This window comes from Callorhinchus milii, unplaced genomic scaffold (genome assembly GCF_018977255.1).
Source record: "Callorhinchus milii isolate IMCB2004 unplaced genomic scaffold, IMCB_Cmil_1.0 Scaffold6, whole genome shotgun sequence".
NCBI lineage: Eukaryota > Metazoa > Chordata > Chondrichthyes > Chimaeriformes > Callorhinchidae > Callorhinchus > Callorhinchus milii.
In genome coordinates this window covers 2,909,547-2,935,954 of record NW_024704747.1, presented here as the reverse complement: position 1 = coordinate 2,935,954, position 26,408 = coordinate 2,909,547, and the positions used below count along the sequence as shown (strand labels likewise).

Sequence of the window (26,408 nt, the reverse complement as noted above, 5' to 3'; positions counted from 1 at the left end):
TCTATCTCATTTGTTCGTGAAACAAACAACACTTTCTGCTTCCACCGTCGGTCTCCCTGGAGAGCCTGTTCCATGAGTTTATTACCCGCTCACTGAAGTAGTGTTTCCTCAGATTTGTTCTGAATTTAACTCCCTTCAGTCGCAGGCTCTGGTTCTGCGGTTCAGTACGAGATAAAACAGCTCATCTTGATCTACATTAAAGCCAGCAAGGTGCAGTCAAAGAGACGGGGTTTTGGATGGGTTTTTGAGAGGGAGGGGGAGGGAGGGAGCGAGGGAAGGAGGGAGGGAGGGAGAGAGAGAGAGAGAGAGGGATGGATTTAGGGAGAGAGTTCCAGAGCGAGGGGGCAAACTGGCTGAAAGTTCACTGAACGGTACTGAGGCGAGGAGACGGAGGGGGATAAGTGGGACATGACGCAGGCCTGAGATAGAGAAGTGCAGGGAGGGAAGGAGGGAGGGAGGGAGGGAGGGAGGGGGCTGGGGAGTGGAACTCAACAGCAACAACAACAACTTGCACTCATATAGCACCCCTCGAGGACAAGGCAGTTGCACTCAGCACACAGCAGCGGCCAGACACCGGCCGGCAAGTTAAAGCCGTCTCGAAAGCAGACTTGCTCGACTGGAACCCAGGGTTGCACAACTTTTTAGCTACAAAAGTCAGCCACAACCTCGGGCAGGACTGGGAGAGCCCCACAGCCAAGGGCGCTGGGACCAGACGGCTTCGAATCTCTTTGATTTCCCCCCCCCCACTCTCTGACAATTTAAGATCCGGAACATTTTGTTACTCGAAGCGGGGAAACCAGAAATTAGTTGTGGTTGCACTCAGGATGCAAGGTTTTTTTTCTTCTCCCAGACGCTTGCATAAATAAATGAACTCAATGAACCCCGAACGTAAACTGTTCCCTTGTTAAGCAGTGAACATGGCCCGAGTTCATTATTTAGAAATTTATAACACTCCCCCAACCCCCTCCCCCAAACACACGCGCAAAATTCTAGACCCTCCCTATTTGGGAGTGCTGTAGCTCGGTGGTTGGAGCACTCGCCTCGCAAGCGAGAGGACCCGAGTTGCATTCCCAGGCAGACAGGAACCTTAGGCAAGTTTTCCTTACTCCACATGCTTCTGTTTACCTCGCAGTAAGTAAGGAACCTGGTTGTTAGTCGATCGGCGGATGGCTCTCCAGGGGGTAATAATCCCTCCCTCAATTCACGGCGAAAACGCGCAGCCAATTGCGCTCAGAATTTTCCCACAAACAGTCATGCATTGAGTGATTAAGTTATTATTATTTTTTCGAAGGGCTCATTACCCCCTGGAAAAAAGCGATCCGAAAATTGACTAATAACCAGGTTCTTACTTAACCGCTAGGTAAGCAGAGGCTTGTGGGGTAAGGAAACTTGCCCAAGGTTTTGCCGTGCCTGGGAATCAAACCCAAGTCCTCTCTCACCAATACGCTACAGGACTCTGCATGATGCGATAAGGCGGTGTGTTAAAGGCGAGGATTATTATCCTCATTAGAAGTCGTTGCAATACGTTAAATAAATCCACCTCTTCACGTCGCACCACTCAACAGCGACAGCAACTTATATAGCGCCCTCCACGTAGGGCGGCGTCTCAGAGCGCTTCACAAGGCTGTTCACAGCTGAAGACCGAAGAGAGAAATACCAGCCACAAAACACAAAATGCTGCTGGAAAGCCGAAACAAAAACAGAGAGAGACCTGGGAACGCTCAGCAGGTCAGGCAGCATCTATGGAGAAAGGAAAGTGAGTCAACGTTTCAAGTCCACGACCCTTCGTTAGGGTCAACCGTTAATAGTGCACCTCTTCTCCCCAGTTTTGTTTTGTTTCAACTCACCCCTCTCCCCCTTTTGTTTCACGCCACTATCACCTCTCTAACCCATCAACTAACGCCTTCTCTCCTCTGTCTTCTTTTTTTGTCTTCTTTGTCGTCCTTGTCCTGCCGCCCCCTCTCAACTTGTCCTTAAAAACCTCTATCCCTCCCAACGTGTCCCAGTTCTGACAGCTGAAGGGCCGTGGACTCGAAACGTTGGCTCACTTTCCTTTCTCCATAGATGCTGCCTGACCTGCTGCGTTCTCCCAGCTCTCTCTCTGTTTTTGTCAAGAGAAATACCAGCCCCTGCCACACTGAGCCGTCAGCAAGCCACGACGTGGATAATAGAAGACTCTGCAGCTCACAATCAATTAGGCCATGTTTAATTTGCTTTGCAATGTTCGTGTAATTAGCTAAATTTGATGCCGGCAAGGCAGGAGACAGCTCGAGTATGCTCTTGATGAATTGGGGTCCTCCGTCATGATTAAAAGCCATTAATCACACGGCTGAAGCGAATACAACAACAACAAAAAAAGGCTCTTATTTTTAATTTTACCATCAAGTCATTTGATGGTACAATTGGAGTCCTGGAACGTGTGGGTTCGAGCGCTCCAGCCTTGCAAGTGTTGGCTTCCATTCCTGGGTGGGGCGAAACTTGCCTAGAGTTTCGCCCACAAAATACACAGTTAATTCACTTTACACTATATTCTGTGAAGCGCTCTGAGATGCATCGAAGATGCGATAAGGCGCTGTATCAAACGCAAGGATTATTATCCTTTCCAGTGTTAAATGCCCGAGTTGGAAAAGCAAATGGAACTTTGTGACTCTATAACGTACTGCGGTTTTGTTTAACACTGGGTGGAAAGGGGGGGAAGAGAGGGCTAACAGGTGTACAAGATAGCGTTACTATACTACTAATAACAAACCTTGAATTTGATATAACGCATTATCACGTTGTCAAGATGTCTCAAAGCTCTTCACAGGATATACTGACGGGTAGGGTATTTTGTGGACGAATGAGGCAGACGATTTGCGCACAGCAATGTCCCACGGATAGTTATGGAGTCGGCGACCAATTTTTCATCTGGAGGATTGTTGGCCAGGACACTGGGAGAGAAACTCTCTTCTCTTTACAAACCTCAATTTGACACGTAGAGCGCCCTTCATGCGGGGGCGAAAATCAGAGGAAGGAGGGGGCAGGGAGGAGGGATTGGGAGAGAGAATTCAGGGGGGTAAGCTTCGGGGGGGGGGGGGGGATAGCGGGTGAAAGTGTGGCCGCTGATGGTGGAGCGGAGGGACGAGGGACAAACAGGAGGCCAGAGCCAGTCGAGTGGAGGCAGCGGGCAGTGGAGTGAGATGCCTGAACTTCAGGAGAGCTCTTGTCAACTTTCTATGTACGTTTATACAGCTTTTATCAGGACAGATTTGTTTGCAGGATTGGTTCAGTGTGCGTGGCTGGCTGGGCACTGGGCACTGGGCACTGGGCACTGGGCACTGGGCACTGGGCACTGGGCACTGGGCACTGGGCACTGGGCACTGGGCACTGGGCACGCCAGTGTTTGGCAAAGTTGCTTCAGCCGAACAACAGTGACTGTTTAGTCCCTACTTGGGTTACGAGCCAAGTAGCATTGAGTAAACATCAGGGCGTGTCTGAAATGTTCCCCTCCATCCACCCTCCCCCCAACCAGAACTGTAAATTATACAAAAAAGTCACGAACAATTTGACCGTAAATCGCTTTGTGTTTCAGTCAGTGAAAGTTAAACAAGCGAACCTTCAGGAAGAAGACACTGTGAAATGAGACTCATGGATAGCTTCCTGTCCTCTCCACCACCCCTCATCCACACAGCTGCAAAGTCTAAGTCAGTTATAATCATAATAATAATAATAATAATCCTTGCCCTTGATATAGCGCCTTATCACGCCGTTGAAACAACGATGACAACAACAAAATTATATTTATAATAATAATAATACTTGCATTTGATATAGCGCTTTTCACGTCGGGAGGACGTCCCAAAGCGCTGAACAGTCGGGTGTCGGGACCCGAGCATGGGGGAGGGGTGAGGGAATGCAGAGAGGTGGGAGGGTACGGCCGAAGAGAAGGGTCTTGAGACCGACCTTGAAGGAGGCGAGGGAGGAAGTGAGGCAAGGGGACCGAGGGATGGAGTTCCAGAGTGTGGGGGCAGAGAGACTGAAAGCTCGGCCACCGATGGTAGGGCGGGTCGGGAGGGAGACATGGAGCAGACCGGAGCCCGATGGACGGAGGGAGCGGGCAGGGAGACATCTCAAAACGCTTCGGAGGATACGCTATAAAGTGGTACTTTGTGCACAGCTGTGTCCCACAAACAGCCGTGGAGTGAGTGACCAAATTTTATTTGAGGGGGAGTTGTCGGCCAGGACACCGGGAGGGGGAGATTGGGGGAGAATCTCCCTTCGCTTTTCGAACAGCGAATCTCAGTTCCCTCGAGATTCGCTCTCCAGTTAATTGTAACATAGTGGGGTTTTTTTTAAGATAAAAGATTGTGCAGCAAAACGTGTTTGCATGCGGGTCGCTCAGGGCTCGGGTGATGCATCATACACATGTCACTTGGCCCTGTTTGCAAGGAGCCCATTTGTTGCCGGTTCTTTGACCGAGCCTTCAGCTCCCCTCTCGACTCTCTTCCCCCTCCTCGCTCCCTCCCTTCCCTCCCCTCACCCTGACCATTTCCCCCCTCCTCGCTCCCTCCCTTCTCTCCCCTCACCCTGACCATTTCCCCCCTGCTCGGGTCATGACCCAACTGTGCAGCGCCTTGGGACGTCCTCCTGACGTGAAAGGCGCTTTATAAATGGAATCTTGTTGTTGTTGTTGTTGTTCTTACATCGATCGGACAGGAATCTTTCCCACCGTTGATAACAGAGACGCTGTTTGCAGCTGTCTCGACGTGCGTCGACTGGCTCTGAAGATGAACTTCGGAACAGTTGCCAAGAATTCCTTGAGGTTGGACAGTTCTCCAATTTCCTGACGGATGCCCCCACCCACCCAGCCTCTAGTCCAGGAATCTTCACCCTGACATCCCCCACCCCCACCCACCCCCGTTCATTTGCTTTTGAAGGCAAGACCAGCGAAAATAGCAACGTAAGGGTGTGGTTATTAACACGGCTTTGGATGAGATTGATAGCTACAGAGAAACTATTTCCAGATTCCACCCAGGTATCTCGCTTGCGAGGCGAGTGCTCTAACCGCTGAGCTACAGGAAGTCCCATGTTGCTTGCGAGACGAACGCACTAACCACTACCCAGCAGGACTCGACCAGAACATTTCCTAGTGGCAGAAACCGAACGATAAATGCTCTTTTGGTTTAGCACGACATTAAATAAACACTAAGAATCCTCGCAGCGCCTTTAACATTTTTTTTGGCTTAAAGGCCCTCGGCGCGCAACTATGAACGTGCGTGAAAGGTCTGTGAGGAATTAACAAGACTCCTTGGCTTGAAGCAGGAGCCAGCTGATCAAACAGTTTGGCAGGAATTCAGGGCAGAGGTTGGTTCACAAGCCAGTGGATCAAGCCGGTATCCCCAGAACCTGCAGGTGGCATTGGATGTGATTAACATTCTTCTGGGAACGTCTTAGGTTGATTATTTCAACTGATCGGCTGGATTACGCCTGGGTCATCCCTTTGAACCCAATCCCTCACCGGTTTTAAGTTGAAAAGCCACCTTTTAACAAGCCGACGGTGTTGCTTTTACTCCGTGTGGACTGCGAAAAGTTGCTGGAATCTTTTGGGGGGTGAGACGGTTCATGATTCTTTGCATTTCCTACATATATTATCTTACGAATCCTTGCGTTTGATATAATCCCTCATCATGTCTTCGCGACGTCTCAAAGTGATTCATAGAATATGCTGTAATACACATAGCGTCTCAAAATACACAGGCAATTCACTTTACAAGGTATACTGTGAAGCGCTTTGAGGCGTCCCAATGATGTGATCATTTGCCGGGCCAAAGAAGACCAAGGTCCATCCAGTTGGCCTTCCACCATCCTGGCAGTCCCTTGACATGTCATGTCCTAAACTCTATACTGTGTCCCCAGATAGTTTCCGCGGATTTGTTCGGGGTTTACCCCCACTTCACTCGCAGGCCGTGTCCTCCGGTTCTACTGTTCAGTACAAGATAAAGCAGCTTATCGTGGTCTACATTATCCAATCCTTTTGGAATCATAATCATATCGCCCCTCAACCTTCTCTTCTCCAGTGTGACTATGTCCAGTTTTACCTAATCGTTCCTCATAGTCCAGTCCCTCTACGACTGTTCGTGCCTCGTTTCGCCCACAAAATACGCAGTCAATTCCCTTCACAACATACCTGTGAAGCGCTTTAAGACGCCTCAAAGACGTGATAAGGTGCTACGTCAAATGTAATGATCATAAACCTTGCATTTGATAAAACACCTTATTACGTCTTCAAAGAGCTTCACCGAACGTAATGTGTAGCGAATCGACTTTATACTTTGCGAGTGAAACGCAACAATTATTATCATTATTAATATTATTATTATGACATTTCTAATCAAAATGTTTCGAACCAGCCACTAACCTGCCGTTATCACAATTCGCGACCACTTTATTTTTACGGGAGGATGCAACTCCACACGGCAAACCTCTCTTCACTCCGGGCGGCACCTGCGAGAGCTTAAACCCTCAAGATTTTTCACGCAACGAAGTCCCAGGCACGGGACCCGGGACGAGAGGACAAGGAAGAAAGCAACTAGCACCTACCCGTGGATGGCGTGTAGCGAGTGGGGTTCGTAGTGGTACCTCCCCTCGTGGTGACGCATGTCGATCGGGATGGGTGTGTGGAAGGCTGGGAATATGTGGTGCGAGGCTGAAACAAAAGACACAGAGAAAGAGGGAGGGAGAGGCAGAGAGAGAGAGAGAGAGGGAGAGGGAGAGGAAGAGAGAGAAAAAACAATCGAGGTGTTGGTTACAAATAGATGGCACTCGCTCGCTCACTCCGTGTGTAGGAAAAAAAACGAAACGATTCAAACGGGAACAACAACAACAAATGACATTTACACAACTCCTTTCACGTCGGGAGGACGTCCCAAGGCACTGGGCAGTCAAGAGATTTGAACCTGAGATGGGGGCGTTGGGATCAGGAGGGTGGGGTGCGGGCGGGCGGGGAGGGTACCGGGGTAGGAGGGTGAGCGAAGGTGCGGTTGAAGAGGAAGGTCTTGAGACGGGCCTTGAAGAAGGCGAGGGAGGGGGCGAGGCGGAGGGACTGTGGGGTGCAGTCCCGAAGGGTTGGGGCGGCAAGGCTGAAGGGGGAAGAGGGGATGGGGTCAGGGAGCCTGGTGCGGGAGAGGACACGAGCTGCAGAGTTCTGAATAATCGGCAGCTTGTGAGTGTGTGGTGGGGGGTGGGTGGGGGGGGGGGGGAAACTTGGGCAGACTGACAAGCAGCGAGTTATGTATGTATATAAATACTGTATATATACAAAAAAACGGATTTCACAGCAAAACTGGAAGAGAAGGCGAGGCTCTCTGCGTGCACTATTGGCTGCACCAGACAAGAGAAGCACAATGAATTAATAATCAAAGTCGTTCACAGCGTTCGACATCACAGGCATTAAAGATCTCCAACTGGGCTCTTGACAAAGACCTGGAGCGAGAGGCTCTTTCAACTCTAAGGGCTGGTGAGAAGTGGGAAGCGATGTTGTGCGATGGACACAGACGCAACACGACAGCTTTGGGTGAGGGAACGCGCGGGTCGGGGAGTCAGGTTGGACGAAGGGAAGCCACACGCCACTCGCCGTGGGTGGAATGCGGGTGAGGACACACGGACGCTATGGGGTGGGGCGGGGTGGGTTAATGAGACCTTCGTAAGATTTGGCTTCCTGGTGGGGGAAGGGGTGCGGGGGGGGGAACAGGAGCCGAGTGGGAAAAATCCCTGCCACCCCCCCCCCACTCCCCTACTCCATCCAGTGAAAGATAATAATGATAATAATCCTTACATTTGATATAGCGCTTTATCACGTCTTCGAGACGTCTCAAAGAATAGACCGTGAAGTGGATTGACGGGATATTTTGTGGGCCGAACCCAGCGGCCAATTGCGCACAGCAGCGTCCCACAAACAGCCGTGGGTTGAGTGTCCAAATATTTTCGAAGGGTTTGTTACCCCCGGAAAAGTGATCCGCACGGAAATCAATTAACAACCGGGTTCCTGCTCACTGCCGGGCAAACAGAGGCGCGCGTGTGTGTGGAGTAAGGACCAGGGAATCGAACCGGGTCCTCTCGCTTGCGAGGCGAGAGCTCTAACCCCGCAGGACTCCGCAAATGGGAGTCTTCAAACGCGATAGCATTTTTTTTTTTTTTGCTACGCAAACAAAAAGCCACCTGGTTACCAGGCTTCTAATCAGAGAGATAGATGATGCTTAAACCCGGTGGGGATTAAGTACAGCGGATTCAGACTTAGCGCGTCCCGAAATTGCATCGAGCGAGGCACAATTCGGTGCGAGATAGCACTGTGAGGCTCTGCAGAGCTTATCCGAAGTGGCTGCAAAGTAAAAAGTCAGTTCAGCCTTGCCTCTGCCCACACTGCAGATGATAGCTCCCCTTTGGTTATTGGAACTGCTGATGCAGAACCAACTGTATTAGAGTCCTCCAGCTTTTCATTTATCATGCAATCTCCCGCCTTGATAGTTCAGCAAACTCCGCTCAGCTCGGTATTAACTTTGACCTGTCAAAAGGCACAGCGTTGTTCGAGGAGTGACAGCGATCGTAATCAGTAACGGCGGCTCAATCAGTCTTTAAGGCAGCGTTCAAAAAAATTAAGCGCTGTGGTACGATTCTCTCTTTCTCTCTCTCTCTCGTTCTATCTCTCCCTCTCACTCTCTCTCTCTCTCTCTCTCACCTCCGACTCATCTGTAAGATGGGGGCACCTTAGGAGAGGCTGAGCCGGTCGTTGTCTGTTAATACGCAAGCGTCTGAGACGGTTCAATTGTTTTGTCGAGGATTTAGAGAGTCGAACAACGGGAAGGTGAAAGGAGAGGAGTGTGAAGACTGGAGCGAGGCGGAGGGGAGGGGTTTGGGGGGAACCCAGATGATTCTCGTGGGAACTCAATCGTGCCCGCACTGTAATTTTAATAATAATAATCCTTATAATCCATGCATTTGATACGGCGCCTCACCACGCTGTTGAGACGTTTCAAAGCGCTTCACGGAATATACTACAAAGTGAATTGACCGTATATTCTGCGGGGGAAACGTGGCAGCCAATTGCGCACAACAGCGTCCCGCAAACAGTCGCGGATTGAGTGGGCCAAATTATTATTATTTTTTTTTGAGAAGGGATTATCATTAACCCCGCCAATCAACTAACAACCGGCTTCTTACTTACTGCTGGGTAAACAGAGGCGTGTGGAGTAAGGAAACCTGCCCAAGGTTTCGCCCTGCCCGGGAAATCGAACTCAGGTCCTCTCGCTCGCGAGGCGAGGGCTCTAACCACTACGCTACAGGATTCCACGATCAAACCTTGCGCCCAGCGATGAATAGAAAATGTAGTGTGAAGACTCGGAGCTTAGGGCTTACGTTGAGCGCACCGGGGCTCCCTTCCTACTTATGGCTACGTGAGACAAATTGGCCCAACATTTGACAAGTCGGGAGTCTGGGTGTCTTATGCATCGTGTGAAGTAACCAGTATAATAGGCTACTGTTTCACAGCAACAGCTCTTGAGTGGGTTGCGAGTGAGAGAGAAAATTAGCTTCATTCAGCTCGCAGTTGAAGTTAATGCACTGTTAATAATGTGCAGAGAACCCAGCAAAGGGACCTTTAACCTCGCGAAAAATTAGGGGAGAGGGGAGGAAGAGACATCGCAAGTTGCTCTAAATCGGTCACTGAAACAGGACAGTCGAGTGGGTCAGAGCAAGGAGTAGAAACCGGTTTGCTCCCTAACGGGTATGATGGTTCTAGCAGGACAAGCAGCGAAAAAGCCAGACAGTGACACCAATATAATAATAATCCTTGCATTTGATATAGCGCTTTTCACGTCAGGAGGACGTCCCAAAGCGCTTCACAGAACACACTGTAAAGTGAATTGACTGTATATTTGTGGGCGAACGCGGCAGCCAATTGCACACAGCAATGTCCAAACAGTCGTAGATTGAAAATGACCAATTTATTATTGTTTTTTTTTGGAGGGATTATTAGCGTGTGGAGTAAGGAAACTTGCCCAAGGTTTCGCCCTGCCTGGAATTGAACTCAGGTCTCTCACTTGCAAAGCGAGTGCTCTAACCACTGAGCTACAGGAAACCACAATGGCAAATTAGATAGATTTCTGCTGGAAAATAATGTCTCGGGATACAGTAGATAGTTTGGGACACAACGTGTCAAGCGACTGCCATGAAGACAGAAGGAGAACTAGATGGACCTTGGCCTTCTTTCCTTCTTAGCAAATTCTTACGTGCTTACGAGCACTTTGTCCAAAGAAAAATTCGGGTCCGTTGAGTTTCAACGTGTAAAGCGAAACCCAGTGAAAGCGAGATTCCAAGTGATTCTCCTTTCTGAAGCATACACAGCGGAAACCTGGACCAGCCCAGCTCTGTCTATCAACCCCAGGGATTGCTAAGAGTTTTCAACAACAAGAAAAATGTTGTTTTTAGCGATGCATTGATAACGTGATCCGCTGACTACTTCAATTAAAAAAAAAATAATCCTTTAACGCTCTATAGGAAACGACAATACATTGACTGGCACTAAAAGGTCACCTGCCGCCTTTGACTTAATTTCTTTCTTTTTGGGGCTGGAGATTGTACCACGTTAGTTAGAAGATTTCAGGGCAGAGGAGGCCATTCAGCCCCTTGTGCCTGTGCGTGTGTCAGTTCTCGATCTGTTTAGTCCACTTCCCTTTCCCCAGCCCCGCACACACACACACACACACACAAATTCTTATATTTTTTCCTCATCGGATGGTTGTTTGACACCATTCGTTCCAACACATAGAATTATTTCCGTTTAACCCGCAACACCACTATATAAACATGTCTCACCTCCCTCCTCACACATGCAATCACCCTCCACACACACACACACTTTATATATATACACACCCTTCAAACCCATCAACCCCCTCAGGCATACACACCTTTGCATTGACAATACACACCAAACGCCCTCCACGCGTACTCTACCCACCACGCACACACTCACCCTCCATTCACACACCTCACCCCACTCCTGTACACGCAACACACACATGCTTTATACACACACACGCACACACACGCTCACACACCAACACATTAACCCATGCAGACATACACGTTTTTGCGCATTCCTCTGCACCCCCCACCCTCATCCCACAAACCCACCCGCAAGCACACACTGCAATCGCGACAGAAGGCTTCATAACATTTATAAGAGGATTGTCCAAACCACGTCCAGCCACTCAGATCTCCTCTTGCAGCTGCCTCCCCTATTCAGGAAACGTGCAAACGATCAGCTTCCATTCCCAAGTGATTTGTGACCGATAACAAATCTCCAACTTTCCTACCCAGCCAAAGCCCGTTTCTATTTATTCCGATTCACAACTGGAGTAAACAGAGAGAAAAAAAAACATTCACTCGGAAACTTCCACCATTGTTAGCGGATCTGGTTTGATTCCCAGTGTCAGGGCGAAACTTCGGGCAAATTTCCTTACTCCACGCGTCTCTGTTTACCCAGCAGTATGTAGGAAACCGGTTGTTAGTCGATTGGTGGATCGCTTTTCCGGGGGTAATAATACCTTCCAAAAAAATTTGGGTCACTCAAATCTACGACTGTTAGTGGGACGCTGCTGTGCTCAATTCGCTGCATTGTTTTGTCCACAAAATATACAGTCAATTCACTTTACAATATAATAATAATACTCCTTGCATTTGATGCAGCGCCTTATCACATCTTCGAGACGTCTCAAAGCGTTTGACAGAATATACTGTAAAGTGAATTGACTGTGTATTTTCTCGGCGAAACACGGCGGCCAATTGCGCACGACAGCGTCCCCACAAACAGTCGTGGGTCGAGTGACTAATTTAGTTTGATTTTTTTCCTATCCTGTGAAGCGCTGTGAGACGTCTCCAGGACTCTTTCAAGGCCTGTCTCAAGCCCTCCTCTTCGATCGCGCCCTCATTCGCCCTCCTACTCCCACCCTCCCTGCTCTCCACCCCTCCTGATCCCAAGCCCCAGCACAAGTGCAAATCATCTTGGGACATCTTCCTGACGTGAAAGGCGCTATACAGATGTAATTCTTGTTGCTTTCTCTCTCTCTTTCTCCCTCTCTCTTCTCATTGTAGTCCTATTTGGCGAGACAGCTATCCTGTTTACAGTATTATCTTGCAGAATGGATTTCAGGCTGCCAACAATAACTGGAACAAAATTCTGATTCGAGTAGCAACCTGCCTGAAGTGAATGAAACGTCTCGCTCTGTCTGCCCTCAAACCATAATAATGCTGCTCGCATTTGATGGAACGCCTTATCAAGTTGAAACGTCTCGAAAGCGCTTCACACAAGTCTTCTGCAAGGCGTAGTGGCTGTGTATTCTGCAGGCGAACGCAGCAGCCAATTTGCGCGCAGCAAAGTCCCACAAACAGCCACGATGCGAACGACCAATTTTTTTTCCCTGGAGGTTTGTCAACTAGGACGCCGGTAGATCTCAATCCACGACGGTTTGCGGGGGACGCTGTTGCGCGCAGTCGGCTGCCGCGTTTCTCCCACAAAATACACCGTCAATCTGCTTTAGAGTATATCCTGTGAAGCGCTTTGAGATGTCTCGAAGACGTGATAAGGCGCTGTATAAAAGGCAAGGATTATTATTATTATTATTGGACTCGGCATCAAACATTATTGGGGGAAATTTGCAATGTTTCTTAAGGTACTCCTTCAGATAATTTTGCTAAGAAATGTGTGATGAAAGGTCCTGTTTTATTGCGGAATTTTTACTGCTTTAGGGTGTCGTGACATTGGCCGGTAACAATACCTTTAGCCTGCGAGGGATTTATAATGGGATTTCAATGTTCTAAGCACATGTGTTTAAGCCGGTAACTTTACCCAGCAATGGAATTTCTCACCCCTGACTCCCAACAGAAAAACATTCCTCCCTTTTAGCAGTGACGCTATACACAGCCAGCGGTGATAACCCCCCTCTTCACATCACCCTGTGAACACGAAATCCGACGCACACGATTCAGTGAACGAAACAAGGCCATTGTCAGTATCCCTGGGATCCGCTTCAAGCGCTTTGAGACTCTCTCTTCCCGAAGCGAAAGGCGTTATAGCAATGTCAACCGCATTGCATTCTTTCAAAAAAAAAAGAATAAATTGGTCACTCAAACCACCGCTGTTTGCGGGGACGCTGCTGTGCGCAATCGGCTGCCGCGTTTCACCCCCAAAATATACAGTCAATTCACTTTACAGCATATCCTGTGAAGCGCTTTGGGACGTCCTCCCGACGTGAAAAGCGCTATATCAAATGCAAGGATTATTATTTGTGGCGAAGTGATCAGGCGCTGTATCAAGTGCAAGGATTATTATTATTATTTCTTCTCTGAACTGATCTGCCGGGTTACGGGAATGTGTCTGCACGGTGGGGATGGGGCTGGGGGGGGGGGGGGGCGGGCGGGTGGGTGGGGGGGGGAAAGCCCAAGTTTTTAATCCGAGTTTTATTTAAGGTGTTCTTTTCTTTTGAAAAAAAATCTTTCTGCTCCTTTTGGCGAGGAACACTTATCACTCAAAAAAAACACCCATCTATTTTTCTGAGGGTGCGTGAGTGGGTGGGGGAGGAGGAGGGGGGGGTAAAGAGTTGGCGGAGGCAGAGGAGAAATCCTAGCGATAGAGGAATCTAGTAAGTAACGTCCTTAAAACGCAAGCCAGGACAGGTTGTCCATGCGAAGTTAGCAGGTCTGGTCGTTAGAGGGATTGATCAAGACTTAGTCCATCAACCCAGACAGTTGCATTGTTCCATCTCACTAACGCGAACAAAGGCATAGCACTCTCCAGGGCTGAAGAGCTACCACTTACCTAATTTACCAGGACAAATCCCTTGTGGCATGCGCGTCGTGGAATGCAACGCCACGGACATTTGAGGAGAGAGGAGAGGAGAGGGGAGAGGGGAGAGGGGGAGGCAACCTCTTTTACCGTGGGCGAACATTTTACTTGGTTCGTCCCTGCAAAACTTTTTTTTTTTTTTTTCTTTTTTGCCCGTTTAATTTTGTGGGGGATTTTTTTTCGCGTGAGAAAGAGAACCCGCTCGGTCAGCGCCCATTGGCCAACTCCTCGTCCTCGCCGCTGATCACTTCTCCCCGCGAGACCTTCTGTCTTAAAATGTGAGACGGAGAGAAAAAGAGAGACAGAGAGAGAAAGAGAGCGAGAGAGAATCTGACTGACTAATTCAGAGAGTTTTGCTGCTGTGGTTTTAAGCCCCTTCCCTCCCCCTTTTCCCCCTCACCAGGAAGAGTTTCAACGTAGCACGCAACGGGTCGATAACATTATGTCGTCGAGCTCCCCACCCTCCCATCTCCGAACCTAACTCCTTCCCTCTCCCCTCCACCCATTCTCCCTCCCCATCGCAGCGCGGACGTTAAACAGTTGTGACGAAAAACCATTGGCCTGAAATGTTAACTCATGTTCCTCTCTCTCCATGGATGCTGCCTGATCTGCTGCCTGTCCCCAGCGACTTCCGCGTTTACAACAGGACGTTAAACACACCGTCTTCTGTTGTCCTGCACTTCAACCCGACGAGGAAGCAGTCAGACAATAATAATATCCTGCAGGGCAAACTCTTAGAGCAATTAAAAAGCTTTTCTGGCTCAATACAGGAATAGAGGAAATGAGTCTCAATACAGGAAATTCCTGAAGACAAGTTTGGCAACTGTCCTAACAACACATGAAACCAGTCGGTTGCATGTGTCAGAGAAAATTAAAGTGCCCTTGTGGACACGATGGCCGAGTTAACTGCGGAGTCTATCTTGATACCGGACGGTCATCTTTTTGTTCTGCATTTATTTTTAAAAATTGTGGGGTTTTCGGTTTTGTCTGAGGCCCGTGGAGACCCCATCACTGTGCCCCCGGACGCCACCCTGAGTGGGAAAACGCTATATAAATGCAAGTTGTTGTTGTAAAGCGTATCCAAACCAGACTGACGACTCCACATATATGCATCGCGTGGAGGTGCCCGCAATGGGATAATAGGAAGAAGAATCCTTGCATTTGATATAGCGTGCTTGAGACGTCTCAAAGCGCCTTCACGGGATATACTGTAAAGCGAAGTGACTATGTATTTCATGGGTGAAACGCGGCAATCATTAATAATATTAATTAATTCATATTAATTAATTAAGCCTTGTAATTTGATACAGCGCCTTTCACGTCAGGAGGACGTCTCAAAGCGCTTTGCAGGATTTCATCCCCCCCCTCGTCCAAATCCCTCCCCCCGAACCACAACCAAGGCCGGATTTTATCACATCAACTGCAAAGTCAAGTCTGGTCAGCAGAAACTTGCAGCACAAGAGAATAAAAACATCCCACAGCGACAAGCAGAGCTTGGGAGGAAAATAGTTGGGCAAATCAAATAGCTTTGAAATATTGCAGTTTTGGTTTTTGTGTGTATGTACGTGTGTGAGGTTGGGGGGGGGGTAGTGGGGTGGGGGGCGAGGGGGTTGGGGGAGGAGGCTGGGAAAGAGGAGGAGATGGGTGTGTGGGGCGGGGGGGGGGCTGTGCGTAAATAAAGCAAGCTGAGCCAAATGTAGTCCTCTGGGTCTGATATCTGTGCTTCGTTTTACTGTGGGAAGGAAATGCGATCTCTGGGATAAGATTGCTGCTGGGTCAATTTCAGGAGATCTCCCTGATCTGACAGACAGCGGAAAATGGCCCCAGCTCTGTACCCACTACCGGAAATAGGGCTTCTTAGCCTGTGGTCACAGCCCCCGGTTGCTCAATGGGCAAAGAGGTTCAAGTATGCAGAGAGGGCTGCAAGTCCGAATTATAGAACTACGGACCGACCAAAGGAACACCCCAGGTTTAAACCCATGAAGAACAACAACAACTTGCATTTACACAGCGCCCCCTTCACGTAGGGCATCGGATCGCTTAACGATGGCGGAGCCTGAAGCCGAGCCAGTGGGAGGTGGGGGGTGTGGGGGAAGAAGCAGGCGACCATAAGCACAGTTGAAGAAGAAGAGGGGGAAGGAGGTGGCAAGGTGGAAGGACTGGGGGAGAGAGTTCCAAAGCTTTGGGCCGGCCGCTGATGGTGGAGCGGAGGGCAAGCCCGGGGGTGGGAGGTGGGGGTGAGCAGGAGGCCAGAGCCAGCCGAGCGGAGGCAGCGGGTAGCGGAGAGGGGAGAAAGCAGGTCAGGAAGGTCGGGAGGTACTATCTCTTTCCAGGACTGACACGTACACAATATAACGAGCCGTCAGACTGAGGACGTCCCCTCTGTCTGTTCAGTTGATGTTAACGATCTCGCGGCGCTATTCAAAAGCATAGTCGAAGAGGAGGGTCAACACAGGATGATATCTCAGAGCACTCCACGGTGACGGGGCTGCACGACAACAAACTATATTTAAATGGCGCCTTTCACATCAGACCCATATGCTACATGGTCTCCAAAGCGTGTCCAGAGCGGGGTTACCCTGTGAGCTGTCAATGTGCCCTCAGATTATGATCTTGCACAGAAATCGCCACAGCCCGTGCCTCTCGGTTGCTGTCACTGTAACAAGATGTCACTCCGAGTGCGTGAGATTCCCCCTCACGGAAATGTTTGATTGACACAGTTCCGATCCCACTAAAGCCTCATGCTATTCACTGCAGCCAAGCGAAACAGAGAGGAGACAAGTGCAGGTTCTCTCAAAGGAGATCTCTTAGCAGCTTTTATCTTGGATGGAAACGTCCCAACGAAACACCTGTAAGGACATGAATTCTCTCCTGTGTAAGCCACTTCCAAACCAGCCAAAGCCTCCCTCCCTCCCTGTATAAATACCGTGGGTGCGTGCATCATAACCAACTCCCTCAGTTCCTGTCGTATAGCTTTGTCTCTGAGCTGCATGTTCTGCAAAAGTTGGGCGCAGCAGTCAGGGAAGGCACGATTGAGTTATAATTATCATAATAATCCTTACATTTCATACAGCGCTTTATCAAGTGGTTGAGACGTCTCAAAGGGTTTCACAGCAAATACTTTTCAAGTGAATTGACTGTGTATTTTGTGGGCGAAAGGCAGCCAGCAGCCAATCACGCACAGCAGTGCCCCACCAACAGTCGTGGATTAAGTGACCCAATTTCTTTTTCTTGGAGGGAATTTTTACCACCGGAAAGTGATCTGTCAATCGACTAACAATGGGGTTCCTACTTACTGCTGGATAAACAGAGGCGTGTGGGGTAAGGAAACTTGCCTAAGGTTTTGCCCCGCCTGGGAATCGAACCCGGCTCCTCTCGCTTGCGAGGCGAGCATGCTAGCCACCAGGCTACACAACTTGGTTGTGGGCTCGAACCCACAACCTTTCCGACTCTTGAGGCAAGAGTGTTACCGACTGAGCCAGGCTGAAGCCAGCCGTTCGTAGTAGCTGTTCATTTCCGCTTAAGACTGGGGCCAGCCCATCGCTCTCAAATAATTTTTATATCTCCGGCTGAAAGCTCCCGAAACTAGCCGGGCTCAGTGCGAGCAGACAGACACACAGCCAGCCAGACAGACAGACAGATCATCGAGTCGCAGCAATCACAAGGGCACCAGGAAAGCTCTCCGAGATGCTTTGAGAAAGGACGGCTGCAGATTCCGTTCGGGATAGAGAAATTATCTGTTGCCAGCAGGTGTGTCAGTGGAGCCCGCTAATAACCTCTATGTATCATCCTGCTCGGGAAGGAAGGATGCGGAGTAAAAAATGAAAATGAGGGATATCCTGACTGTATCTGACTGTCCTGCATACAAACCACTCATTGTTAACATGCTGTTTGGGTAATTACAGTACTTAAAATTGCATAGGTATTGTTCGGATCCCGAAGAGCGATTGCACTTCACAAATAATCACCTACCTGGCTTGGCTCTGATTTATGGCCAGCTCAATAATAGTCCTACTTAATGCTGACGATCACTGGGATTAAGTAATTGCTTTGACCAAAATAAAAAAAACTTTATTATCTCCAAGATTAATGACGATAAAAAGGTTCAGCTGGGGGAACGGGCGGGCAGGGTTAGATGAGAGTGGTCGGCGAAAGAATGCTTTGCATTAGCATTCCCTTTCGGAAGGATAAAAGCAATTTTATTCCTTCGCAATGAGCGAAGAGAAGCACTTGGATTTCGGGCAAGTGCAAGCAATGGCCAGTTGCCCCAGGAATTTCTCAGGGTCTTAGCCTCGCAGACCAATGCCTTGACACGTCTTCAGACCGCACAGAACTTTGACGGAAATTCTGCATGTAGTGTAATTTCCATTACATCGTGGATGTAAGCGAGAGGATCCGGGCGAAACCTTAGGCAAGTTTCTTTACTCCACGCGCCAGTTTACCGAGCCTTAAGTAGGAACCCTGGTCGTTAGTCGATTGGTGGATTGCATTCCGGTGATAATAATCCCTTCAAAAAATATTGACACGTGTCAATAAAGACGCCCACTAGACCGAAGAAAATGAACTGTAAAAGATCTCACCGCCAAAGCCATTAACACAGTCATTAACATTAGTCCTTTGCGATGCATAGGGTTGTAATGTGCCGTTAGGAGCCCCGACCTTTCCTCTCTGCTCTGTTACTAACTTGTTTTCTGCAAATGATCCACAGATATAAGAGGAACCAGCTGAGTCCTTTCCAATGATGACCACACCCACGCAAAATATAGTGTAAGACTACAGCCAAAAGAGGAAAGAATATCAAAAGGCATGAGCTAAGCTGCTGTGCTGAATTTGAGGAGTCCTGTAGTGTACTGGTTAGAGCGTTCGCCTCGCAAGCGAGAGGACCCGGGTTCGATTCCCGGGCGGGTTAGTCACGTTTCCTTACTCCACACGCCTCTGTTTACACGCACACACACATACACACACACACACAAGATATGCTCATCTATTCACTTGGGTTTAGATCCAAACAAATAATTATTTCTTTCCCTTTAGTTTTCTTTCACTCTTCCTTTCTCACTTGTTTTCCTCCCTATCGCTCGTTTCTTTTTCTATCTCTCATTCTTTCATTCTCTATGACGTCCTCTTTTATCGCACTCTCCTCTCCCTCTATCTTTCCCTCCCTTTCCGGGGGTAACAATCCCTTCGAAAATTAAATGAAAAATAAAAAGATAATAATAATTTGGTCGCTCCAATCCACGACTGTTTGTGGGTCACTGCTATGCGCAATTTCGGCCGCCAATGTTTCGTCCACAAAATGCACGGTATGTTCCGCAAAGCGCTTTGAGACGTCCCGAAGACGCTAATGAGGTGCTATAACAAATGTAAGGATTATTATTATCATTCATTCTACTTGAATCTCCCTCCAGTTGCTGGGTTGCCATCTACTCCTTCCTCCAACCGACTAAATCAAACGCTGCCCTCGGTCAACATTTGCCAAGACCTCTTTTTGACGGCAAGGATTCCTCATTAGATGACCGGAGTATCACAAGCGCTATCTATCACCGGTGCGCGTACTTCATCCCGCAAATTAATGGGGCCGCTTTCAGTTTGCTGTCACATCACGGGGTTACAATGAAAAGACACAGAGAGCTGTGAAGAATCAAGGTGCCCGGGAGCTAACTGTGGATGGCTGACACTAAAAGCACAGACATTAAGCGTGTTAACAAATCTTCTGCCCGGTCCTCTGCTGTCAGACACCGACATTGACAAGCAAGCAAAAAAAAAAAAACCCTCTCCTTTGAACCAGTTCATCACTTGGCTTCAGTAACCTTGATTTATGAATAATTCAGTCACGTTTGCACTTTGGAGGCAGCAACGACGACGAAAAAAAGAAAAAAAAAAATTACCGGGGATAATTCTCTTCGACGGTCACGACCTATGTGTCCCACCTCGCACACACACACACACACACTCACGCACACCTCACACACACCTCACACACACACATCTCACGCACATCTCACACACAACACATACAACACACACACAACACACACACATACAGTCAACAACTACAACCAATTCCATTTGGATATGGCCTTTCACATCAGGAGGACATCCCAAAGCGCTGGACAGTGGAGGATTTGCACCTGAGCTGGGCATTGGGCTCAGGAGGGGCGGAGGGCAGGGAGGGTAGGAGGGGGAGCGGAGGGTGATCAAAGCAGCAGTCGAAGAGGAGGGTGTTGAGATGGGCCTTGAAGGAGGCAAAGGGCAGGGGTGGGGGGGGGTGTGGTGGTGGTGGGGGGCCCGAGATGGAGAGACTGTGCGATGAAGTTCCAAAGGGTGGACTGCAAGTTACTGGGAAACTTCCTTTGCTCCTGACTTGTTTAGTTTAGCTAAACCAGGAACCTGACAAATAGCACAAAGTGGTCAAATCGACCGCACATGTGATAATTAGCGTATGGGCGTTAGTTAGCACATAGGCAGTTACAACTACATTTACCACCCTCCCCCCCACAACTCAGCAATGGTGTGGCAAAGGCAGTCTGACCAGCGACCTTCATATAACCACAATAATTAATTGCCAGATTTTAACCAAACACCGTCAAAATGCAATCACGAACTCGATTGGTTTCTTACACAACAACAACTTGCACTTACACGGTGCCCTTCACGTGGGGTAGCGTCTCGGAGCGCTTAACAGTGGCGGAGCCTGATGCCGAGCTGGAGGGAGGGAGGGATGAGCGGAAGCACGGTCAACGAGGAAGGACTTCAGTCTCGATCAAAAAGAGGGGAAGGAGAGGTCCAGGCGGAGGCTCCGTTCGTGGGAGAGAGTTCCAAAGTTTCGGGGCGTAGTGGCTGATGGTGCGGCTGCCGATGGTGGAGTGGAGGGGATGGGGGGAACTACAAGGGATGGTGGTTGAGGAAGAGCCAGAAGCAGGCTTGTTCTCTCCTTCCCTCCCTCCCTCCCTCCCCTCTCCATCGCTCACACAATGTTCTGACACTGACTCTGGTTTTCGGGCCATTTCTTTGAAGATACGGAACTCAGACATGCACTGGATGGCACGGGAATGCACCCTCGATGAACTAACTATCCTGCCAATTAGACCCACACAAAAGCGGAGGCCGCTGTTTGTGATCTCTCTCCGTGTTGACATGGACGGCTCTCTCTCTCGGCTCTTAAAAAAATGACAAAGTTTACTTAAAAGCCGCAGCCTTTTCCTCACATCTTTTCGAATCCCGGCCACTCCGAGAGCGACAAGCAACCAGTAAAAGTACGACTCGAGGGGAAGGGAGTGGACAAGAGGGGAGTGGGGACGTAGAAACAGGAGGAGGCCATTCAGCCACTCGAGCCAGTTGCGCCATTCTAGTAGATCATGGCTGACCTGTACCTCAACTCCAAAATTACCTGCCTTTGCCCGCTATCCCTTGTTCCCCTGACCTAACAAACATCTATCCACCTCAGTTTGAATGGATCCAGTCATAACCCACAGCCTTTTGGGGGAGAGAGTTCCAAATTGCAGTGACTGTAGTGAGACAGACTGTGTCACTGGCCCTCAGAACAAGGGCTTGACTAAAGGGGAAAGGCCAATGTTGGGGGAGTGCCTGTTACATGGGGGTCAAAGTTGCGGCATGGGATATTACCACCGGTGGCAATTATCACATCAGCCAAAAGTGCAGTCACTGGTTGAATGTAGACTAGTTTTGATCACATTTTGGGCCACTGTGATAACGATCGCCGCTGATAATATGACCTATGGCTCGTTCAGCTTTCCCTGCTCAGGTACCAACCATTGAGTTTATTACAACCCAAATTGTAGTGAATTTGCCTTTGATTTGCAGCACAGTGCTGCACATTATCCCCAGCCCTGTTGAACGGTCCTGCCACCTCGATGATTGGCGCGCAGGAGAGAGCTGTGTTGAACGGAAACCATTCACAAAGTGGAACTCTAGTAGTTTGGTTTGTAGGCTCTTAAGCATGATGATGGGTTTCCGTGGTTTTCCTAAGTCAGCAGGGCGTCTGAATACATGTGGGAACCCATCATCGTCACCAACCCAACCCACAAGCTTCTGACTCAGAGGCGAGAGCTCCACCACCGCACCAGGCCGACACCCGCCAACAAGCATCTTAAACTCTCTGAAGTGTAGATGAGTATCGCCTACCTCTCTTAGAAGACAGAAGCCATTAGCCACCTGAAGTCTTTTGTTCCACACAATGATAGTCCTCGCTTTATTTGACGCAGCGACTTGTCATGTTGGAAGGACGTCTCAAAGCGCTTCACAGGATTTACTGCGAAATGGAGTTACTGTGTATTTGGAGGCAAATGTGGCACCACAATCGCACGCGGCAATGTCCCACAAACAGCCTTCAAACGATTGACCGATTTTTTTTTGGTGGTGGAGGGGGTTGGGGATTGTTGGCCAGGACACTGGCAGAGAGAGAGAAACTCCCTTATCTTTTCAAATAGTGCTACGGGTTCTATAATGCTCACCCGAACAGGCAGACTGAACATAATAATAATCCTTGGATTGGATATAACGCCTTATCAAGTCTTCCAGCCGTCTCAAAGCGCTTCACAGAATATACTCTAGAGTGAATTGTATATTTTGCGGGCGAAACGCGGCAGCCAATTGCGCACAGCAGCGTCCCTGCAAACAGTTGGGAGTTTGAAGTCATTTATTATTATTTTTTATGAGGAATTATTCCCACCGGAAGAGTCATCTGCCAATCGACTAACAACTGGGTTCCTGCTTACTGCTGGGGAAACAGAGGCGTGTGGAGTAAGGAAACTTGCCCAATGTTTCGCCCTGCCTGCCCGGGAATCGAACCCAGGTTCTCTCGCTTGCGAGGCGAGTGCTCTAACCACTGAGTTACAGAACTCCACATAGTTTAACGTCTCCTCTGACGGCACCTCCAACGTTGCAGCACACCCCCAGCACTGCGCTGGAATGTCAGCTCAGAGCGTACAGGTTCCAAGTCCTTGAACGTTGGGGCCCCTGAACACACCACCTTCCGACTCAGATGTGAGGGCTCTCGATTGAGCCAGGCGGACACACAACATTCCTTCACCTCGGACTCCTCCTCTTTCCCTCCAGGCTGCTCAGGACAAACTCGGACTCGGATGTGAAGCGAAGACAGAAGGAGGTCGCCCATGCAGTCTCAATATCCCCCTTTCCCCCACCCACTCCCGTCAAAATAATCACCACCTTAGGCTCACGTGTGGGGAAAAAAAAACAACCGTTTTGATCAGAATTTTGTGCAATGAATGCTTATCGGCCACAGAGATATAAAGTATGTTCTGTGAAGCGCTTTGAGGCGTCTCGAAGACGCGATAAGGCGTTGTTATTATTATTTAATATGCAAGGATTATTATTTTTACTATTGTTTTAATCCAGATGACAGACTTAACTGAGCTAACAGATTTCTGCTGTTGATCTCTGCTTTTTTTTTCTCTCTCTAGCTTGTTGGACTAACATCTCACTCAGAAACATGCACACACACACACACACACACCACACCAACGCACAGCACCGAACTCATCGCAAAAGCTAAGCCTTCAACATCAAACTTCCACTCTTCAGAACTGCATCTGCTGATCTGCCAACCGCTCCATAAATAATCCTGACAACAGATAAGTCAAGTACAGACTACAAAAAGAGGCGAGCGAGACCGTGATGTGGTCATGTTACTTAGATAAACACAAAGACTCCTACATCAATTTTCCAGAGCCCGGCAAATCTCATTTACTTGAGAAATAGCATTTTTATGCCATGTGTAAAGTCCTTTGAAACGCGGCTGGAGTCACAACAAATCTGGGCTACGTCTGATATGCGCTTCAACTCCAGGGAAGATTTGAACCAGATGCCGAGAGCACTGTTAGTTTTAAGAAACTCCCTTCTCATTAATCTGCGGATTGTTTTTTTGCTGCTCAAAATGGGTCCAGGGGAGTAATCTTGTACTCTCGGAGCTAGCCATCGCCACATGCACCGATAGCGCATGTGCCCAGCTTGTTGGCTATATTTAGGAATGATTTCAGAGTCTAAATGGCCTCCGGATTTGTGTGGGGGCGAAACATTGTCTCTCCCCTTCCCCACAATAGCGTGTACTGCTTCGAGCGCCAGCGAGAGGACCCGGGTTCGATTCCCGGGCAGGGCAAAACCTTAGGCGACTTTCCTTGCTACGCACGCCTCTTTTTTTACCTCGCAATAAGCAGGAACCCGGTTGTTCGTCGATGGGCGGGTAATGACCTCTTAACAAAAAAGAATTCGGTTCAGTCAATCCACGACTGTTTGCGGGACACTACTGTGAGAAATTGGCTGCAGTACTTCGCTCACAAAGTACACAGTCAATGCAATTCACTTTACAGCACATGCTCAAAGACGTGATAAGGCGCTATATCAAATGCAAGGATTATTATTATCATTATTACTGATGCCACTGTGAGGGTGTGTGAACGAGCATCAGTTGTCACCCAGGTTTATTCCACTCACAAACCAGAAACACTGCCGACATTGCAGAGAGAAACACACCCGACTTGCCGACAGATTGCACCGGGGATAATTTTTCCAGGAGGTTTTTGAAAGCTGAAAGGACACAGTGAAGCAGCGGGAATTGGAGATGGAATTCTACAGAGTGGGGGGTGGTGGGGGGGGGAGTCGGGGGAGAGGGGGAGGGGATAGAGAAGGTATTACCCTCTTTTAACTATAAAACAGCGGAATCTTTAGCTCTTTCTGACATGTATATGTTGTTTGTAGGTGGTTCTCTTGGTGGTGGGAGGGGATGGGGGGGGGGGGGGGGTGAGAGAGGAGGATAAGCATTTTCAGAACTTACTTTTCCTTCTTTTTTTATCATTGGGACCCCTGACCTGATCAACCGTGTGATAGGATTATCAGAAAGAATTCAGTAACGGTGCTGAGTTTCTGCTATTCAATTTGAATGAGCTTTGGTTTCAAATAACGGCACAATGGATGGGGTAGAGCTGGGGGAGGGAGGGAGGGAGAGAGAGGAGAGAAGGGAGGAAGAGAAGGGTTTCCCATTCCTGTTTACTCCGTCCCTCTCCCTCCCCTCCTCTCATCCAACACATGTGGTCAGCCGGGTGTCTGACACACGCGGAGACCCATCACCGTTGCTTAAGAGTCTCCAAACCCGACTGAGAAGTCCATACATCCCCCCTACACATGGAAATCCCAGCGATACATTGTTGGAGTGGAATGCGTTCTCTCTCTCTCTCCTTGCTTATCTAATTCCGGATAGTATCAGGCGCAGGTTGGCGAAAGCCAAGGCTTGGTGGGGGAGCCCAGAGTGTGCAGTGGGGGAACTGCTGGAGCTCAGACGAATGGCATTCGGCCCATCGTGTCCGCACCGGCTATTGTGAGAGCAATCGTTTCAGTCCCATTTACACGCCCTTTCCCTCATTAGCCCTGCAGGCGATTATGATTATTTCCACAATAAACTGAGAGTTGATGAACATTCCCATCGACGGCGAATTATCATCGACCTTGGACACCTCCAAAGGGAAGTGGGAGAACATAACATTTTCGGAAACACAGTGCGAGACAGGGTTCTGACATGTAGATGTTAAAATGATAGCGTTTCTCACCCCCCCCCCCCCCAACCCCCCACACCTCTCTACACACACACACAAATCAGATTATGTGTACATATAATACATAACAAAAACTCCCAACAAGAAAAAATAATGTCGATGACACAAAGGCGAGAATGGACCAAAATACTTGACACAAAGGAGAACTCTGGCACCTGTAATCGGATGACTTTTGCCCTGACTCATTCGCTATTTTACGGTGATTTGATGCGGGGGTGAGGGGTGGTGGGGGGGAGAGGGGTGTTGGGGGAAAGGGGTTGGTGGGGCCGGGATGGGATTGCTTTGAGGGGTTAGCGGATGCGGTGGGTCGGGGGGGTAATCACGGAGAGGGCAGGTGGGTGGGACGGCGGGTGGGTGGGTGAGGAGGGGAATAGGCGGAGTGGATGGGGGGGTGGGGAAATCACCCTGATAAGGTGTCCCACCCGGGTAAAACAGTAACGAGTATCAGAGGTGCGTGGATACGTACAATAGCGGTGGTCCATGTAGCCATTTCGGGGGTCGACTGACAGACAGACCGCCCTGTAAGGAGTGTGCTGCTCGGCTAAGTGCGGCAGACAGCCTAGAGGGTTCTTGTTCTTTGGGGACGAGCCAACGGAGTCACTGGAGGTGCACGGCTCTTCATTTATCTTGCAATAGGCTTGCCCTGTACCGTGGGGCCGCATTGAGACTGCATTCCTGCGCTCTCTTACACACTCGGGCCCAGGGCTTTCGACTTCTGTGTGGAGGAAGGAGAAATAACAAGACTTTACCCGCGTTATCGTGTCCATCGAAACGCAAGCGATGTGGCCACGCGCCTCGCCTATCCCTTCCTCTCTTCCCACACCCTCCCCCCGCCCCGCTCCAACCCCCCCCCCCCAACCCCACCCCCGAGAGAGAGAACTGCATTGACTAAGGTGCTGTCCTTTGGATGAGACGTTAAACTGAGGTCCCCACCTGTGCCT

At 49.2% G+C, this 26,408-nt stretch overlaps 1 protein-coding gene across 1 annotated transcript in view; it reads right to left on the bottom strand.

The window, feature by feature from the left end:
- The window catches only part of gli2a (GLI family zinc finger 2a), a 63,071-nt gene extending 37,087 nt beyond the window's left edge, over positions 1 to 25,984 (bottom strand). The window contains exons 1-2 of the mRNA XM_007896370.2: positions 25,934 to 25,984; positions 6,580 to 6,685 (exon numbers count right to left, since the gene is read on the bottom strand). Of these exons, the coding sequence (XP_007894561.2) occupies positions 6,580 to 6,685; positions 25,934 to 25,949 (122 nt within the window). The 5' untranslated portion in view covers positions 25,950 to 25,984. The remainder of the gene's footprint in view (positions 1 to 6,579; positions 6,686 to 25,933) is intronic.
- Positions 25,985 to 26,408: the final 424 nt, after the last annotated feature.